Source organism: Protopterus annectens, chromosome 7.part0 (genome assembly GCF_019279795.1).
Source record: "Protopterus annectens isolate FY-2018-M chromosome 7.part0, PAN1.0, whole genome shotgun sequence".
NCBI lineage: Eukaryota > Metazoa > Chordata > Ceratodontiformes > Protopteridae > Protopterus > Protopterus annectens.
The window spans coordinates 1,189,396,865-1,189,414,701 of NC_056739.1; the positions used below are offsets into that span (position 1 = coordinate 1,189,396,865).

General features: G+C 40.8%; 1 protein-coding gene across 1 annotated transcript in view; it reads right to left on the reverse strand.

The window, feature by feature from the left end:
- Nucleotides 1-17,837, reverse strand: part of LOC122806148 (integrator complex subunit 6-like) — a 1,076,381-nt gene that overhangs the window by 350,029 nt on the left and 708,515 nt on the right. The window contains exon 9 of the mRNA XM_044076385.1: nucleotides 15,456-15,690. Within this exon, the coding sequence (XP_043932320.1) occupies nucleotides 15,456-15,690 (235 nt within the window). The remainder of the gene's footprint in view (nucleotides 1-15,455; nucleotides 15,691-17,837) is intronic.

Here is a 17,837-nt window from a genome sequence, read left to right on the forward strand (position 1 = left end):
AGGACAAGCTTAAAGTATTTCAACAACTGAAATGTCATATTTTGCTTTCATTCCACATGATAAAACACTGCAGTCAAAGGGTGGCACAATGCCTGCAGGACCCCCCCCCCCCCAAAAAAAAAACACACTACATAGTAGGTAGAAGCACTTTATCAAGGAGCTACATCTTGTATCCACAAATTGCTTTCTGAAGCTGCAAGACATACTTCCACTGACCAGCCTCAATGGGGTACGCAAACACTTATGCGTCAAAACCTATAATCAACGGTACAGGAAAATTGTTTGCAACAATGACGGATGTCTGCATACACAAATGTGGCAAGAAGGTTCTAAAAATGATAGTCATACATACCCCTTATACCAGCATGTACGCGGTTGCAAAAGACACAGGTACACCTTGCGGGGGAAGGATCCTGAGCTTTACTAGGCTGGCTGGCTGGACAGATTCTTTGACGGGAAAGTCTCAGATGTTAGCAATAATAGTGCACTACTGTACTTTCCTATACAACTGCACTATAGCAATCACATGAATCACTGCTACACTAACTGTTGAGTAGAGTCACAAAACCCCTGGATCAGTGAGTAGCTGACCCTTAGATGATGCAGGCTGCAGAAGACCATGCAGAATGGCTGCAGCTAATCAAGCCATAGCCCAGGAGGCAATGTCTATACTGCTGTGCTTGGAGAATGTGGAGACAAAAGCCCCTGTAGCTGCTTCCAAGACAGACAGTTCCTTGCTGCAGTCATATTAGATGCATTGCTTCTATGGGCATTATTGCTGGACCAGCAACCAAATTTCTATACAAAATACCTGTGGGTGTCATGGTCCCTTTAAAAGCAGCCTGGCTTCCTTGAAGCAGGAGCTGGGAATCAGGCTGCAAGGATGCAGAATAAAAGGCATCACTGTGGACTTCCAAAACTGGAGGGATGGCCAAAGGCTTGGTTTCTGCAGCACAAGAAAATGTCTGTACCTGATCTGACCCCAAAAAAATTTCTTAGCTTCACATTTTAAGATCCCCTTCATACTGCAAAGGGTATCCCAAATAAGACATCTTCAGGTGCCAAAACTGATGTAATAGTGTCCTCAGTGTCAGACTGCAAATTGGAGGCTGGGTAGATTTGGTTCACATACCCCAATTTGTCCTCCTCCTCTGAATGTGAGGTACCAGATTCCCTCTGGGAGAAGGATCTCTCTTCTTTCTGGCAGAAGGTACCCATGACACTGAAGACCTAGTCTAAGAATTGCATAAAATCCTGGGCCAACTTGAAGAAATCGTGTGTGTGTGTGGGGGGCAGTTAGCACTGGCTGGGGTAAGGTGAGCAACAACTGTATGACCTTGTGTTAAGGAGTGCAGCCTGCTTTAGAAACCTTGGGTGTGGCTGGACAACTGCCACCTTGATCTAAACTCCTGCACCAACAAAGTGGGGACAGGTCCCTCCCAGTACTAATGCTAATGTGTGCATCAGACCCCAAGGTCTGTGAAGTGGCCATAGGTGTGACCAGTGGCATAACAAGTTCACCTCACAAGGATATTCTGGATGCTGAAGACTCTGCAGGGGGTGTACCAGAGGTTTCAACCAAATAAGGCTGAATGACATATGGTTGCAAAGGTGCCTCACTGACATCAGTATTCCTAAGTTTGGGGATGGGGGAGGTCTATCAGACTTCAAAATGGTGTTGTAAGCTTCCCACAATCTCTTCTCCTTTGGACGCCTCTCTGAGGATTTTTTTCTTTGGTAGTTGGAAGAACTGGTTCACAGAGACCAGATGTGGTTTTCTGAAAAAGATACTTACCCCTTGCTATTAGTTGCTGCTGGTTGAAAAACAGTGCTCTAAGGACAATGGAGAGAGTTGCATTTTGGACCAAAGTTGGAAAAACAAAACAAAAAAAAAAAAAACGTGGAAGTCCATGCAAAGCATTTGCTCCTAATACTGAATCAATTTTTAACTTTAGTCCTTGACATCAACAATGTTAAGACAGATGCAATGCAATATGACAATTAGAAGAATCACTGGTTGGGTACTTATCTATGATGTCTGGCTTCTGGCAGACCCAAAACATTGACAATACAACAGGAGCACTTGAAATGTTCATCAAAGTGCAGCAAGAAAGATTTTAAGATGGCACAAACTGATGCCCCTTTATAAAAATTGGCATCAAGATGTTGGTAGTGAAGCGAGTCTGTCAGGCCTGGAAGATGAAGAAAAAGCACTCTAGTATTTGGGACAGCCATCGGGCTTCTGCAAGCAGGAATCCCTAGAGTCAGTACTGCAATACTGAATTATGAACATCCTAGCTACCTGTGAGGTCTTAAGTATACAATGTCCTCCAAGTACTGTTCTACTGAACCAGTCAAAGATTAGGCTGATGATAAAGGTGAAATTGTTGATGATGCACCTTAAGTGTAAACAGAGAGAAGTGCAGCCTGCTGTATTGTAGGTGCCTTGGGTCAAAAGTAGATTTACAACATGCTGAGGACCACGGACACTCAAGTAAGCTTTCCCTACTGGTAGGTTTCTTAGCTACTTTCAGGAACTGTGAATTCCTGGTGGAAAAGATTTTCAGTGTATAATCAGGGGTAATATATTCCAGGCTACAAGATCAACATGCTTTTGGCTTGCATGCATCAAGGTGCTCAACTACTGAGATAGAAAACAAGATATGGAGATCATGCTGAGGTTTCTGCTCTGCTGTGTTCTTTGCGAAGGGAAATCCAGGGCTTTTTTGACCACAGCAGGGGTAATGGAGTATCAGTCTTGGTTCTGTTTTGGATTGTATGCCTCAATGCTGTGTGCATAATAGGGAAAGTGGAATGGTTTAAAGGAGGGCACTGTTCCAGGGGATGAAGAATACCTCCAAACTCCAGGGCTATCCTGCATGAAAACCATAGTCAGAACAGAGGATTATAACAACTTATCAGGGAGGCAAACAGGTGTACTGCTGGGCTGCACAAGGACTTAGTTCAAGGAAAACTCTTGGGTTCAATCAGCAGGTATGTAGAACTTGGGGGTATGTAGCTTTAAATATGTTAATTCTCAGCTACAGAGAGATGCATGTCATGCAGCACACGTTCCCTCTAGCAGTCAGATTAATGACCTCAATGATGCAAGAGGACATTGAAAATGTTTATGTTGCTTGTGGATCATTCTGTCAAAACAGATGCTTCAAGGTTCATGAGCATGTGATTACTCTGTACCCAATGGCACCTCACCATCCAGCAAAACACCACACTGTAAAGGCAGGAAAATAATGGTTGCTACCATGAGGCAAAGGAGGATATAAATCTTTAAACACTTCTGTTTTCTCATCCCTGTATCTAAAGAACATGACTTACCTGGTCCTCTCTACAGGCAAGAATGAATGACTGACACTTGTTTTTCCAATTCTACCTCTAGTAAAGATAATCTGTGTATGTTACAATATATGCGACTCCCAGTTTATGATGAGCCCCCTTGGACATATGAACAAACAAAAAGCAAAGACAGGGACACCAACAATGAGTACCTTGACATCATAAGCAGCCAGAAGTACACTCAAGTATCAGTGTTTGTCAATAATAATACCTCACGATGGATTTCCTGAAACCTCAAATTTAAACATGGATGTCGAAATCACCCTAAACAAGATTAATTACTACTTCACAGCTAGCCACAAGACACCCTCTATCTCCCCTCCTCATCACAATGGTTATCAAAACCTTAGACAAAATCCACCTTACCTCACCTTTATACTGAGGGACTTTGACCCTCTGTCAATAAATTGGCCGACTTAACACTGCAAATGTTATGAATGCCCAACACTTCAAGATTCTAAATGCCAAATCCTGCTAAACATCCTATTAGGGCCCAAATGCCCTTAATACTGTCCTCACAATGGCCACTTCTTGCACATCTCCATTTATATTATTTTCCCTCATTAAAACCAGACCATAAATCAGTGAAATTTTCCTTTAAAACTGATAGTGCTTCCCTGCAAATAACTGTGCATCTAGGAACTCCTCAAAAGCAAACCTTCCTAAACTACTTGACGACCTAAATAAATTCTGATGCAACCTTCCAATGGACCTTACTATTAAAAGCTGCCTCCTATGCCTCTGACTTCTGCTCACTCAAATAACTGTACTGATAAGGCAGGCCTTACTTACACCAAATATGAAAAACTTAAAAACAAAGCCTATGGTTGAATGGCAATATAAATAAACTAAGAAAAAGAAATTACTTTAAGCTTGTAACAGGTGTCATTCTTTTAACCTTAAAAACACACTTACACAAAAAACTTAAAGGTACCATTAGGAAGAAATATGAACCTAAAACAGTGAAATCAAAAAATTACAAATTTTTCTTTAATTATGCCAGGAAGTTAACAACACTCAGTGATGTTCAGAGCTAGTCCACAATAACACTGCTCCCATTCTTCTCACCCAAATGGAAGAGCCACTAGTCTAGCTGATAAATTTACTGCAAATTTTACTCCACCCCCACTTTTAACTATTTCATAGTCTCAGCCACCTTCCAGAATTACTAAGGAACAAGTTCTATTGGCACTCGAAAAAAAAAGTAAACAGCATTTAAAATCAAAGGCCTGGTAAGATACAAGGTTGTCTCAAATATGCTGCTCAGAAACATGAACAATTGCAGTTCACTGTTTTCAGCTGGCTAACCCTGCTCTGAAATTTACCATACTTGTTAAATGAAATACAAGCTAAGTCTGCTTGGGCTGCCTTGAGAATGATCTGGATTTAACTGAAAGGGCAAGTGATGAAAAACCTTTAAAGCAATTGTATGTGGACTGAAGTGCACTTAAAAGTCCAATATAAGTTAGAAAGGCCATGGAATACTTCTTAACCAACAATTTATAATTGCTAGACTTCTCAATTTGTGATACTGCTAACTCTAAATGTGCTTGTTATAAATATACATTTGCGTACCTGTTCCTGCAAAGCCTCCACTGTGTGACTTGGTTGCAAGTCTTAACTAAATAGCATTTACGTGCAAGTTGGATGGCACATTGGCTCAGGGGATAGCATTGTTGCCTCACATCAAAAGGTCTTCTGGCTCAATTCTCTGTTGGGGTGCCTTCTGTGCAAAGTCTGCATGTCTTCCCTGTGTTTGCGTGGGTTTCCTCCAGGTGCTCCAGTTTCTTGCCACATTCCAAAGACAAACCGCAAGTGGATTGGACAGACTAAATGAGCCACAGGTGTGAGGCGGTGTGATATGGAACAGCAGCAGCAGGATTAGCCACCCATCAGTGTGAACCATGGCTATAGGTGATTGTCACTGTTGAAGTGACACCCTGACCCCATGTCCAAAAAATAGGAAAAGAGATTGTGGATAGATGGACTTAGGTGTAACCTTGACTATATAACTAAAGTTTGCTTTTATCCTAGAATACATGGTTAGTACAACTCTTCAGCATTCACTTCTGGAATGCTGTACTCCATCTAGAAGACTTAGACTGATAGTAAGCCACCTGCAGCCTTTAGCTTCCTTAGTGTGGATCTTCTCTGCCTGCCCTACCTATGTATAAAAAACATTCATATAAATGGGTATTTGGATAATCAACTATTTCAGCCATTCAGTCATCTTGAGGCAACCACAACACAAAATTACAGACGAGGATTTGCTTAGTTTTAGTGAATGGAAATTTAGTTTACTGTGTTACGGAGTTTACAAAGTGTGCCATTACTGTGTGGCAAAACTACGTATAGCAGTCGCTTGTATACATTATCTACCACCACGTGCTAATATTCCTCCATATATTCTGATGAAACAGTCATTTAATATCTGCAAGCATTCATTTCACTACAGTATCTCATTTGATATGCTATGCTATGCTATATCTTTTATCTGTGTATTTGTATATTATCCTTAACCATCTTAAGAAACCATAGTGATTTTACTACCCTTGTATAACAGCTGTAAACTTCACATTTTAATACTGTATAGTTACCACATTGGTTTCCCTAGGCCTCCAAACCCAGATGGACTAAACATAGATAACAAATCTCATTGTATAGTGTCAGTAGTGCTCCACTTCCCCATTCCATCAAAATACTAACCTACTGCAGCATGTATCCATTTACAGATTTTGGGGAAAAAAAGGAGGTGCAAGAAAAACAGCTGTATAATGCACTGACAGAAAATGTTTGCCATAGCTGGCTGCAATTTAAATGTCGCAGCATGATATGCTCCAGAGAAGTTATTCAGACATCTGCTTTGAGAGCATTGTCACTAAATGTTTGTGGCTCTTCTCATCGTCATATACTATGTAGTTTCTACACCTTTTTCTCCAAGCAATTCCTTGAAGCTCTCAACTCTGTTTGAATTATTACTAGGATTCCAAAGGCTACAAAATAAATTATTGTGATCAATTCTCCAAGACGGAGTACTGTTAAGAATATGGAAGTCTCCAAGACGAGAGCTGGCTACTAAAAAAAGTAAGTAGTATCCAGATTACTTTACAGGATTTTGACAAGTCCTGGTAGCTTACTAGCTACTAATAATAATCAGTGTTCTGAATACAATTTTGGAAATAATAAAACACTAACACTTCTATACTGCTGGGTTAACTATATTGTCAGTCAAGTCTTTCTGATGACCTCCTCCAATTTCAAACATACTCCTAAAACCTTTTCCATTCCTTTAGTGCCTGTACAACATTCCCCTAACCATCATATTTCTGGTTGCACTGTGAATCAAACACTAAAACTTCTTGTTAAACTATCAGTGCCAGACCCCCAGTTTCCAATTTACTGGGTTGCTCATTTCTTCTCATTTTTTCTTTAAACGCTCACCTTCAACTATATGCACATTCTACTGTTTATATTAAACATATTTAAATTTATGCAAACATGTGTACTATCAACTCTGCTGTAAGTGTGAGATGTCATAACCTTCTGGATTGCATCTAAAAACATATCTGCATAATACACCAACAAAGGGTATTAAAAAACTAAACATTTTCACATTGCCAAAAACTCTGCTACAGTAACTTCCCTCAAGTCATAAATTTCCCTTTTTAGGCCTAGCAAAACAACTCAACCAAACAGTCCTGTCAAACGATCAAACAGACAGACTGTTGAAACCCATACAGTCAAACCCATACAATCGCCAATTCAGTTTGTTGAACTGTTCTGACTGAGATTGCGTTACAGTAGGGATCACAAAATTTTCCATTTTCTCCACTGTAGTGCAATCTCAGAGTTAGTTTATACAAGTGGCAGGGGGGGGTGTGGGGGTTCAGGAGGCTTGCTCCCCTGCAAAATCACTGTTTATATTGCATGCGGATGTTTGTATTTTCATTATTTTTTGATGGACTGAATTGTCAATCATATGGGTTCAGCCATATGGGTTTTGACAGTCTGTCCTTTTGATCACTTGACACAGATCCACTCTCTGCATTTCTGGTATGCCGGAGCAGGACAGTGGAAATATACAGAGATGATTGGCATCTAAACATTGAAGTTTAAAGTACTACACAGAATATATCCATCCCTTCCATCAGCATAGCTACTGCTCCTAGAACTATATGGTATATCTGCAACCTTACAATGAGTTACTAAAGAAGGGAATGTGACTATAAAAGTAAAGCAAAGCACTCAGAAGCAAAATAATTACTCTTAAGAACTGCAAAGTAAGAAAATTTTATTATTTCTGCTGGAAAGTATTCAAAACTGGAATCAAACATTTGAGTCTTTACTATGATATGAACACACAGAATTAAGTTCATCAGTGCTTAATGTCTTTAATATATATTTTCAGACTTTAATGGGATCACTTAGTGACTTCAGTTTCTAAACTGCCTTAATTAGATGTTGCAATTCCTGTGTGGACAGTACTCAAGGCAACAATACCTATCTCCTAAATGGGAATGTCCTTCCTGCACAAGCCAACACCCAGATGACACAAAAAAAAAATACTGAAAATATTAAAGGCACAATAAATGCAATGGTCTGCATTGCAGCTTCTGAAGGAGGCCCTTCAATGTTAAATATTTTCTCAAAATTTGGCTCCATGGTGCCTGGGGATGAAACCCTGACTGCAAAGTTCAGCTAGTGGCCTGGGTACTAGAGAAGCCCTCAACAGGAAGGAAGCTGGCCTCTTCCAGGGGAAAGGTTGATGGAATGTGATTGTGACCCTACATGGTCATACTGGGGCTGTGCCACAGAGAAGCTGCTGAACTGTAAGGTGAGTAGGTAAATGAGGACTGTAGTGCAGTGCAAACGTGGGTGTTTGCTTTCTGGTATCTATTCCCCACCTAACACAAAGTATGCCAAGCAAGTCAGGGGGGAGATAGACCTTACTCTGGCGTTAAGTGCAAAGGACTAAAGCTCCAATTTATGAGTTGCTTCCAGTGGCAAGGAGTCAGGGTTTGAATCTTTCCAGTTTCATTTTTGGTCTGGCTTAATGGTTAAGGTGTTTACCTCACAGGTACAAGATACAGGGCTTGAGTCTCACCTTTGAAGGAAATTGGCTAGGTTTAAAATGGCCCAAAATGGCAGCTAGTCTTATATTTACTTAGGAACCTTAATGACAAGACCATTGCCAATGTAATGGACTCCCTGATGTCTCTCATTCCAAAAATCTTCAAGTAAGGTTCCCCTCCAAAAGGAAGGTTCTCCAAACACAGGTTAAACCAAGAAAAATTAAATGAATGGGGACTACTAACAGAAGCATCAAGGGGCTGGACACAGTCTGAAGTCAAAAGTGGGAATGACAATAAAAAGATGATGATTAATATGGACAGAAAATCTTGCATCAGCGAGGTCCAAAACCTCTTTAATAATAAAATAAACTATGGTATAGAAAATTATCATGCCAAGTCTGCCGATTTGTCAGCCAGCATCCACTGTTACTTTCAGACTTCCATTCTGCTCCTGCCAATACCACAATCTGCCTGTGGTAACTAATGTACTCTATGTGCACCGCAAGACATTTTTTAAAGAACCACTCCCTTTTATATGACTGGCTCAAAAATGCTTGCATAGTAAATAATGGCTACAAAGAATTATATTCTATAAAAGAACTAAACATCTGAGCATAGCTTAAAGTGAAAGCTGACCTGCCAATAACTCTACTTCTCACTGCTGAGTCTGCTCCAATAAGAAATGCAAGGTGGGTGCCTAACTTGTGAAAATGTAATCATACTTAATGACAAAACTGGGATATCTTTTACAACTGAAAATTAAGCCAACAGTGAATACTGTTCCACCCTACTAATATAGCTAACAGATCAACCATTTTCTACACAAGGTCAGGGTGTCGAGTCAGCTGTGGTCATCGCTCTTGATTCCATGCCACTTTACTGCCTTCATCAACAGTCATGCCTGACTGTAGCACATCTTCACTCACACAATCATCCATTCACCTCTTTGCTGGACATCCTTGATTCCTCTTTCCTTTTTCCTCTCTCTACTAAATCAACTTTAAATTATTATCCGTTTTCCTGCACATGTGCCCTACTACCGTAATTTCTTCTCTATGACCTTCTCTGCAAACAGAGCTACTCTGGCTTCTATGATGTTATTTCTTTATCTGCTCCATACTGTGCATTCTACCACTTAGTACAGGTACTATCTGCATCACCTATAGCTTTCTCATCTGTTCTGCCTTCACTGCCAAGGTTTGTGTACTAACAGAAGTACTGGCTTTAACTATCAAAACTTCTTTACCAGAAAAAGACTGGTTTAGAAATAACAACTATAGTCTATTACCTGTAGATTTAAGAAAGGGCCCTCACTGATATGACTCATCCTTTCCATCAATCAAACTGTTTCAGGTTTTATAAGATTCTGCATTTAAGGATGTATGATCTTCTGCAAAATGCTGGCTACACAACAAATCCCCCAACCATGCCAGTTTGGCCCATCTCACTAGCTAGAACCTTCCTGCAAATTAAGAAACGAAGATTTCACACACTACTAATACAGAAGTGTACACTCACTTAACTCACAGGGGACTCCCATTGGCCAAAACAGGCAAAAATGACATGCATACAAATGGATATGGAGGGAATGTATTTGGGAGCATCCTCTTGTGTATCAACTGATACGGTAAAAAACTTATTTCTGTATCTAACATTTAGGGCCTTTCCCTGCAGATGTTCGTACTAAAGATATTCTTGAAGGATGCAATAAAAGCAGCCAATACCCTAGTAGAGTAAAACTTAATATCTGTAGTGTGTGAATGGTCCTCTCTTCTGGGTTTTACCATCATGAAGAAAACCAGAAGATGGAAAGAATGGTTGAGGGAAAATTCTGAAACACCTTCAGAAGAAAATGTGGGTTCATCCTATGGGACACCCAGATACAGTTCCATACATGTAAAAGCCAAAATATTTGAGATCCCAGATGTAGAAATAATAGACACCAGGGGAAAAAAAAGAATTTTCTGAGATGTGAATTTCAACTTTGCATGCTAGCATGTTCAAACAGCAGACTGAGAAAATCTATTAAGCATGAAGTTGGGAGGGGTTATTCAGGACTGTGATGTAGTACTCCTTTTAAAGGAATAATCCACCCTCTACTACAGCTGAACTCAATCCTTAGGTTTCTTTTCTCCCTACAGTACGGTTCCAGTATTGTGTAAGTACCAAAAACCTGCTTGTACTTTTTAAATTTTCATTTCCTTGCTTTGGAATCAAAGGAAAGAGAAGTCCACCTCAGTTTTTGCCTGTGGCATAGGGCCTCATCACACCCCTGGGAGGCATTAACTGCACATTAACATACATCCGGGAGGGCATTACTGCATGCATATCTTAGGTTCATAGACTTAGGTTCATAGATTAGTACTAGGCTAACTGCCCTTGCAAGCCATTTTAAGCCTAGCCAATTATCCCCTGTGAAATTCAAACCCTGTACACCTTGTGTTTAAGGCAAACACCTTAACCATTAGGCCACCCTCCCACCCTGTACCTATCTTTGCCAATGCAGCCTGACTTATGGCTGAAAAGGGTCCTGGGAAAAGTTCACTTTCCTAATTACCAAAGTACAAATAAATATGAAACAGAAAAAAGGGGAGTGAACATGACAGAAAAAATTAAGGAACTAAAAGCACATTTTAATTCTGTATCTTTCACTAGAGAGAAAAAACTTCCCACTGAAGGCATTGGAAAAGTAACAGACAGGCTTAGTTTGGAGTCCTACTATTTATCACGTGTACATGGTACAGCAAGGATCGTTTACTGCAGTGAGAGTTTTCGCACCTCGGCATGAGTGTGTGGGGAAAGGTCAGTCAATTCTTTTAGAAAACAGTCCCTTTACAAAAGCCTGCTCTTTACCTACGTTCGTTTGCTGAAAGTAGCTAACAGCTATTTATAGTACAGAAGAAGCTCTGACAGACACATACATGAGGCTCAGTCAGGGAATCATAGAAGTAGCTCTGTTACAGAAGGTGTGTTAGAATGACAGGACTGTGAAGTACTGTCATTTATCTTAATGGCATGAGAAAATACCACTTCCTTATGTCTAGCATGACTCTTACAAAGAGGACTTGAAATGTATTCTGGGAAGAAGGAACAAAATCAAGAAAACGTCACTTTATCAAGACAGGACCCATCATCCGCCATTTTCTGGGAAACTCGTAAAAACTGTAAAAGAAGCACTTGGACTGATTTTGAGGCATTAAAATTGCTCAGAAAACAAAGATAAATAAAAATGACATGTTTAAGTTCTAAGGCTGAGTTTTCCTTAAAGGAACTGCCATTAGAAGCAAGTGCTGGGCAACACACTGCCCTCCAAAAGGTCAAAATGCATCATGGACACTTCACACGTGAACCCAGACAGTGAAATAACAGACGCCTAAATTGTACAGGTGTGCAAGTAAGTCAAGATCACCTGCAGACTGACTGACCAGGCAGTACAGGATACCAGTCCATTCAAACTGAAAATCATTTTCACTTGTAAGTAAAGGCCTGCTGAATGGAAGTTTTCTTAGCAGCCTCAAGAAATGATGCAATCCAGAACTGTCAAATCTAGAAGGACCAAGAGATCTACATCAGAAGTCAAGTCCTGCAGTGAAGTTGGTTATCATCCCAATCATGGGTGGCATTCTTGGCTTGGACTAAAGAGCTTCCTGTTACCACCAGAGAACTGGCAGCCTGAAGCCAAACCCCTCTCACTCAACAAGGGACAATGAGCGTGAGCTTGAGTTTTTCTTCCTGAACTCATGTTGCGACAGACAAAATACATCCATTGCAGCCTCACCCCACTGTTGCTGGACTAAACAAGAGGAAGTCATGTTCCCTCAAATGGCAAAAAAGTTAATTTCTGGAGTGCCCCAATTCCAGAAAGCCAACCAGGCAACACACAGTTCCAACAGAGGACTGAAATTGCAGCTCACAGCATCCTGCCAACTTGTTTACTTATGTGGAAGAGACTAACATATATATATATATATGCACCAGCTGCTAAGATCCAGAATTAAATTAAATGAAAACTGACTAATACCTTCAGGACAAGGAAGAAGCAAATCACTACTCTTCTGAACTGGACAACATATATCCCCTTTCTTCTTAACACTGCAGCTTCTACAGCCCTCTTAAGCAGTAGAGTCTGGCTCTGTCTCAAGAGTTCTGCTGAGAAAGAATGATCTGCCCAGATCATCTCTTCTGGGGGAGGGCTTGTGGGACTCCAGGATATGACTGAGATGGACTTTCTCTTCGTGATGGTTCCGCAAATCAGGTCAGTCTCTGAGAAATGCCCACCCCCAGTAACAATCTAACAATCCTGGAATGGAGTCAGGATTAGGAGAAAGCAACTTGCACAACTGCCCTTTCTGGTGCTTTAGCCAGCACTGGAAGAACAAGACACTGCTGGGGGGGGTGATAGGCTGGGGTTCATCCCCAGATTGTTAAACCTCACCCTCCCCAAACAGAAATGGTCTAGTTCATTTATATACCAATGAACCAGGTTCTGAGCAGGACTACTGAACACCATCTCCCCATGAAATGGGCATCCGGGATCTTGTTGATGTACTCCTCCTTTAAACAAAACAATTTCAGCTACACCATCCCATACATGTGCCCACCTGAACTTGGCCATACACACAGCATAGTTAAAGCAGAAAAGATGGCAGCCCACTGTAGATGTCAAACAGTCTCAAGGTGGCCTTCCTTATGCCAAGCCTCAGCTCCTCAAGCTTATCCATAGCCTTTCAAACCAGGTTGACTGGAATTGGGACAGGGAGACAACTGAGAGTCCCAAGCATGACACAGTAGAGAAGTAATCTCTCTTGCCACACTTAAACAAAGCAACCAGGTGGAAAAACAGTTAAAGTGCTGTGGTCTCCTGAACCTGTGGTGGGCAGATCAGATCATGTAGGGTCAGCATTAAAATGTTTTTTTAACTGCTGTATTCAGACTCAATCTGGGGCTTAAGGACATCTGTCTTCTTGGGGGTATAGTCAGGGTGTCTTTAAGGTGATCCAATAGCATCTTAATGACTTGGCTCCAGGAAAGGGATAAAGGGTTTAAGGCTTTTTCCCCAAGAAATGCTACATTTTTTGTGAGGGGGAGGGTTGAGAAACAAGAATCTGAGACTACTCAAAGTTGACAGGGTTGGATTCATTAGCCTTCATCCAGCACAGAGACTATGGTGCTGGTACCATTAGAATGACCATAAGAATCTGACTGAGGAAGTAAGCCTGTGAGTGGAATTCAATTAAAGGTGAGAACATGACTGATTAGCAAGGGATGGGAATCAGCAGTAATGCATACAAGCTTAGCCTGCATAAAACTAAACCTAAACTGGGCCTGATGAGAGCTGCAGACCAAACTCTAATGTATTAATCCCATATCATCCTCCCAAAATGTCAAACACATGCTTGATGACTGACTCCTAAGAGGTATTTCTGTAAAATGAGATTACAGATATTCTGCAACAAAGTCCTCAGTCTATAACTAGATGACCCAACATATGGCTTCTCAGGATCATGCTGGTTGACCTTAGGCACCAGCTAATCAACTGGAGATGGAAGACACAAGAACCTTAAGGGATATACCCCCCCCCCAAAGTAGAAGTCACAGGGTTGCATTTTCTGGTCCCTTCATCTTTGCTGATGGGGAAGGATGATGTAGGCTCAAGCCCTTACTAGTTCAGGATATGTTCAGGCAATTGGGGGAGAGCGCGCAACCGAGCACCAGTCTTACTTCCAAGAGTCAAGCCCCCAACCTGTTCTCAGAGCATCTGTCTTTGTTGTGATGTTCTGAATTATGCCTAGGCCTGCACGGATGACTGTCATGATAATCCCCACATAAAGAGCTCTTAAGTACCATCTTTTTGTTCAAAGTGGACCAAAGCATTCTCTCTTCATCTTTAAGAGGCAGGATTAAATTTATAGCACTTGAAACAGTTATCAATATGCTCCTCCTCAAACAGTAAAGGTAATACTGGTACAAGTTACGCCTGGTAAACTGAAGAAATGAGATCCTAACTGTAAGAGTTTGTAATAAACAACTGGTGAGTTTTGGATGGCCACTCTTATGTTGTCACATTACATTAATGCATGTGAAAAATATGGTAGGCAGATATTCCCAAACATGAAATCTTACCAAAACAAAATTGCCAAAATGCAAAAGATGAACCTATCCTAAGACTCATTGTGTAGCATCCTCAAGTTTGCAACATTACATTTTACTTATAGCTCACTCTAGCAACTATATTCAGTTATACGTGGTTGTTGAAGGGTACACACACAAGAAAGCATAATTTGTTGAACTCCTCTGTGGACAAGGGAGAGCCAATGGGCTTGAAAGCAAGTGACAGTCCAACGGACTACTCAGTCCCTGCCTGACCCTAATGCCATCACTGGACTGGAAATGCATGCAAAATAATGAATGGGCTTTGAAAAAACAATCCCCTGCAGAAACATCAGCACTTTTCCTGATGCATTCCACCCCTACCCCTAGCAGAGTGAATGGGTCACAGGGCTCTTGCTCCTGGGGATCAAGCAGGTCAGGATGGTAGCTGGTATGCATGCTCAAATGGCAAGAGAACTATTATCAAGTTTGGTTTTATTGTGCATGTCTGATTAACTCTGACTTGGCGCAATCTCATGCCTGAAGTAAAAGAACATACTGACATCACAACTACTCCATGGAAAAGGAATATGCTATCAAAGAAGACTATGAACTAAAGCATATGGAAAGCTTGACTTGCACAAACTTAAAAAGGAAAGCACTTGAAAAATAAGACTATTGTAGATACATGTTTTGGGTTTTTTATGACACATCAGTGGTACTAATTACTTAGCATGATCATCTGTCTCATTCTTCATCTAGTACTGAAATACCAGCTTTCACCACTTACGTTCATTTTGGCTTTCAAGCAATTAATGCAACTTTATATTAATGTAAAAAAACTTAGGTTTACTTTAAATTTTTTTTACATGTGGTGGAGATTTTGAAAAAGTTATTTTATGAAATACTACTGAACTCATTTCGTTTTGTAGAACCTACCTTTATGCAATGGAATAGGTTTGATAAGATTAGAATTTACTTGAGTCCCAGAAGCTTGTGGAGGGCCTTTTCCTCCAATGTGATTAGTTATTATAGGCGGTGTTTGTGGTCTCCGCAGCAATGGCGACATGCTCCGTCTTCTCTTAACAGATGCTGGTGAATTCGATTCACCTGGCCTTTTTGTTTTGTTCTGGGGTCCAGTAACAATTTCATCAGCCTCATCGATCATCATTCCCTGTGATGAAGACAAAAACCTCTGCCATCTCAAACAGCACAAAACTACACAACACAATGAAAAACAAGTTATATACTTAAAGAAATACCTTCAAGATGATCACTGCTAGATTTTGGCAGTACAATTATACAATTCTAGAAAAATGAAAAAAAATTATGCAGCTATGTAAGGGCAGCAGTAAGCTTCCCTCAGAAACTGAAAACCACCAGTGGAAATGGAGCACTAGTCTTACTCACTGTTCAAATGGCATAGCTACAGAATAAGAGCAAAAGCAAGAAACACTGTAAAGAAGACATAACTTAAACGGAAGAGAATCTCAGACCTACATCTAGCATCAAGTACATACATCTTCTTATTATCTTTGCAACACTGATCACGGTTCTAAAAATTGGCAGTAAAGACAGTGTTGAAATTGGCAAAGATAATATTCAGAATCAAGTGCTTCTTTTCAGTAAGCAAAAAGCAAGGGCACTTGTTCAGGACAAACAGGAGTTTGATTTTTTTTTTTTATAAAATGTGCTTCTTACAGTGACAGAACATATTAACAAGCCACAGAGATGGCCACTTATAAAAGTCTCACAGAGAACTTCAGAACTTTGCTACTGTATTTCACAAGACAATATGCAGTGTGATTTGCCAGCTAAGAACATACTGAACTGATAACCACCTAATTGTTCATTTTCCTCATTACTTCCCCTTATCAGCTGACCTTTGGTGATGCCTGACTTTAGCTGACTTGCGCATTCCTGACTATGATACCCCATCAATGTTCTGAGCGGTAGTTCTATCCACAGGAAAAATCTCTGACTGCTACTGAATGTCCCTGAGTGTATATATGCATTATGCATCAAAGCGTGCCTATGCTCCAATATGAACAGATGTCCAATCCAGGATTTTTACTGCCAGGACAGACCCTCACTCCCTGTGACCCAGAAAAGGATAAAATGGGTATGGAACATGACGGCTGGGTCTGGATTATCATGCACTTGAGCTGAAGGAGAAGGCAAGGCCTTTACATTGTGGCTGGAAAAGCTTTCCCAACATATGCATGCCTGAAAATGTCACAAGCTTCCTTTGTGTTAGATGCCTGAAGACATGCACATTCCATGTTTACATGGATTTAGTGCAGTCTTGGGAATGCCAGCTGTCCAAATGCAGTTTACATTAAATCAGATGGTGAAAGTGAAAACCTGCTCAACGCCAGCCCTCCACCATGCAGGGTTCTGCATCTCTCTGTCTGTCCTTTGAATATAACCAACTCCTTAGTCACTTCACTTCAGGAGTAAAGAGAAAGCTGTTTTCCCTTTATAATTTCGAAATACTGAAATCTCGAATTTCAGTATTTTGAAACCATAAAGGCGAGCACTCAAAATCCCGAAACCGCAAAACACAAAATCGCGAACATCAACACACCATACACCACACAACACATACACCATCTTACCCACACCACAACAAATCAAACAACAAAACATACACAAACACAATAACACAAATCAACACACCTACACTACATATAAGCAGGGGGGCAAGCCCCCCTGTGCTACCCATACCCCCTACTTATATACACTAACTCTAAGATTGAACAAACAGAAAAAGACAGCAGACTCGCACACATTCTACAGTCCCCCACATACACACATACAAACACCAACACATACAAACACCAACACATCCAACATTTACACACTCATACTTTCACCTGCCTACCCTAACCCACACATATAACTTAAACACACTCACATACAAACTCCCACCCAAAACCCTTACAAAACTCACTCACTCACCTTAAATCGCACCTAAATCCACACACTACACCAGACACCATCCACACAAAACACTGCACGTAACATAGCGTAAAGCCATAACCACGAATTCAAGATATTCGAATTTCTGATTATGCACTTTCGCTTTTTTAAAAATTCACCTTTATGGTCTCGAGACACTGAAATTTGAGATTTCAGTATTTTGAGATTATAAAGAGGAAAGTACAGTTTTGTACCTACCATAAATGTAGATGTCCGAGAGGAATGCATCTGCAGTCCTTACAAATGGGTTGTCCTGTCGTCAGGCAGCCCTTCGGTCGGCCGGATTCCAAAGTCTGGGTCTGGCTTCGGCTGGTGTCGCACTTCACCTGACGTCATTGC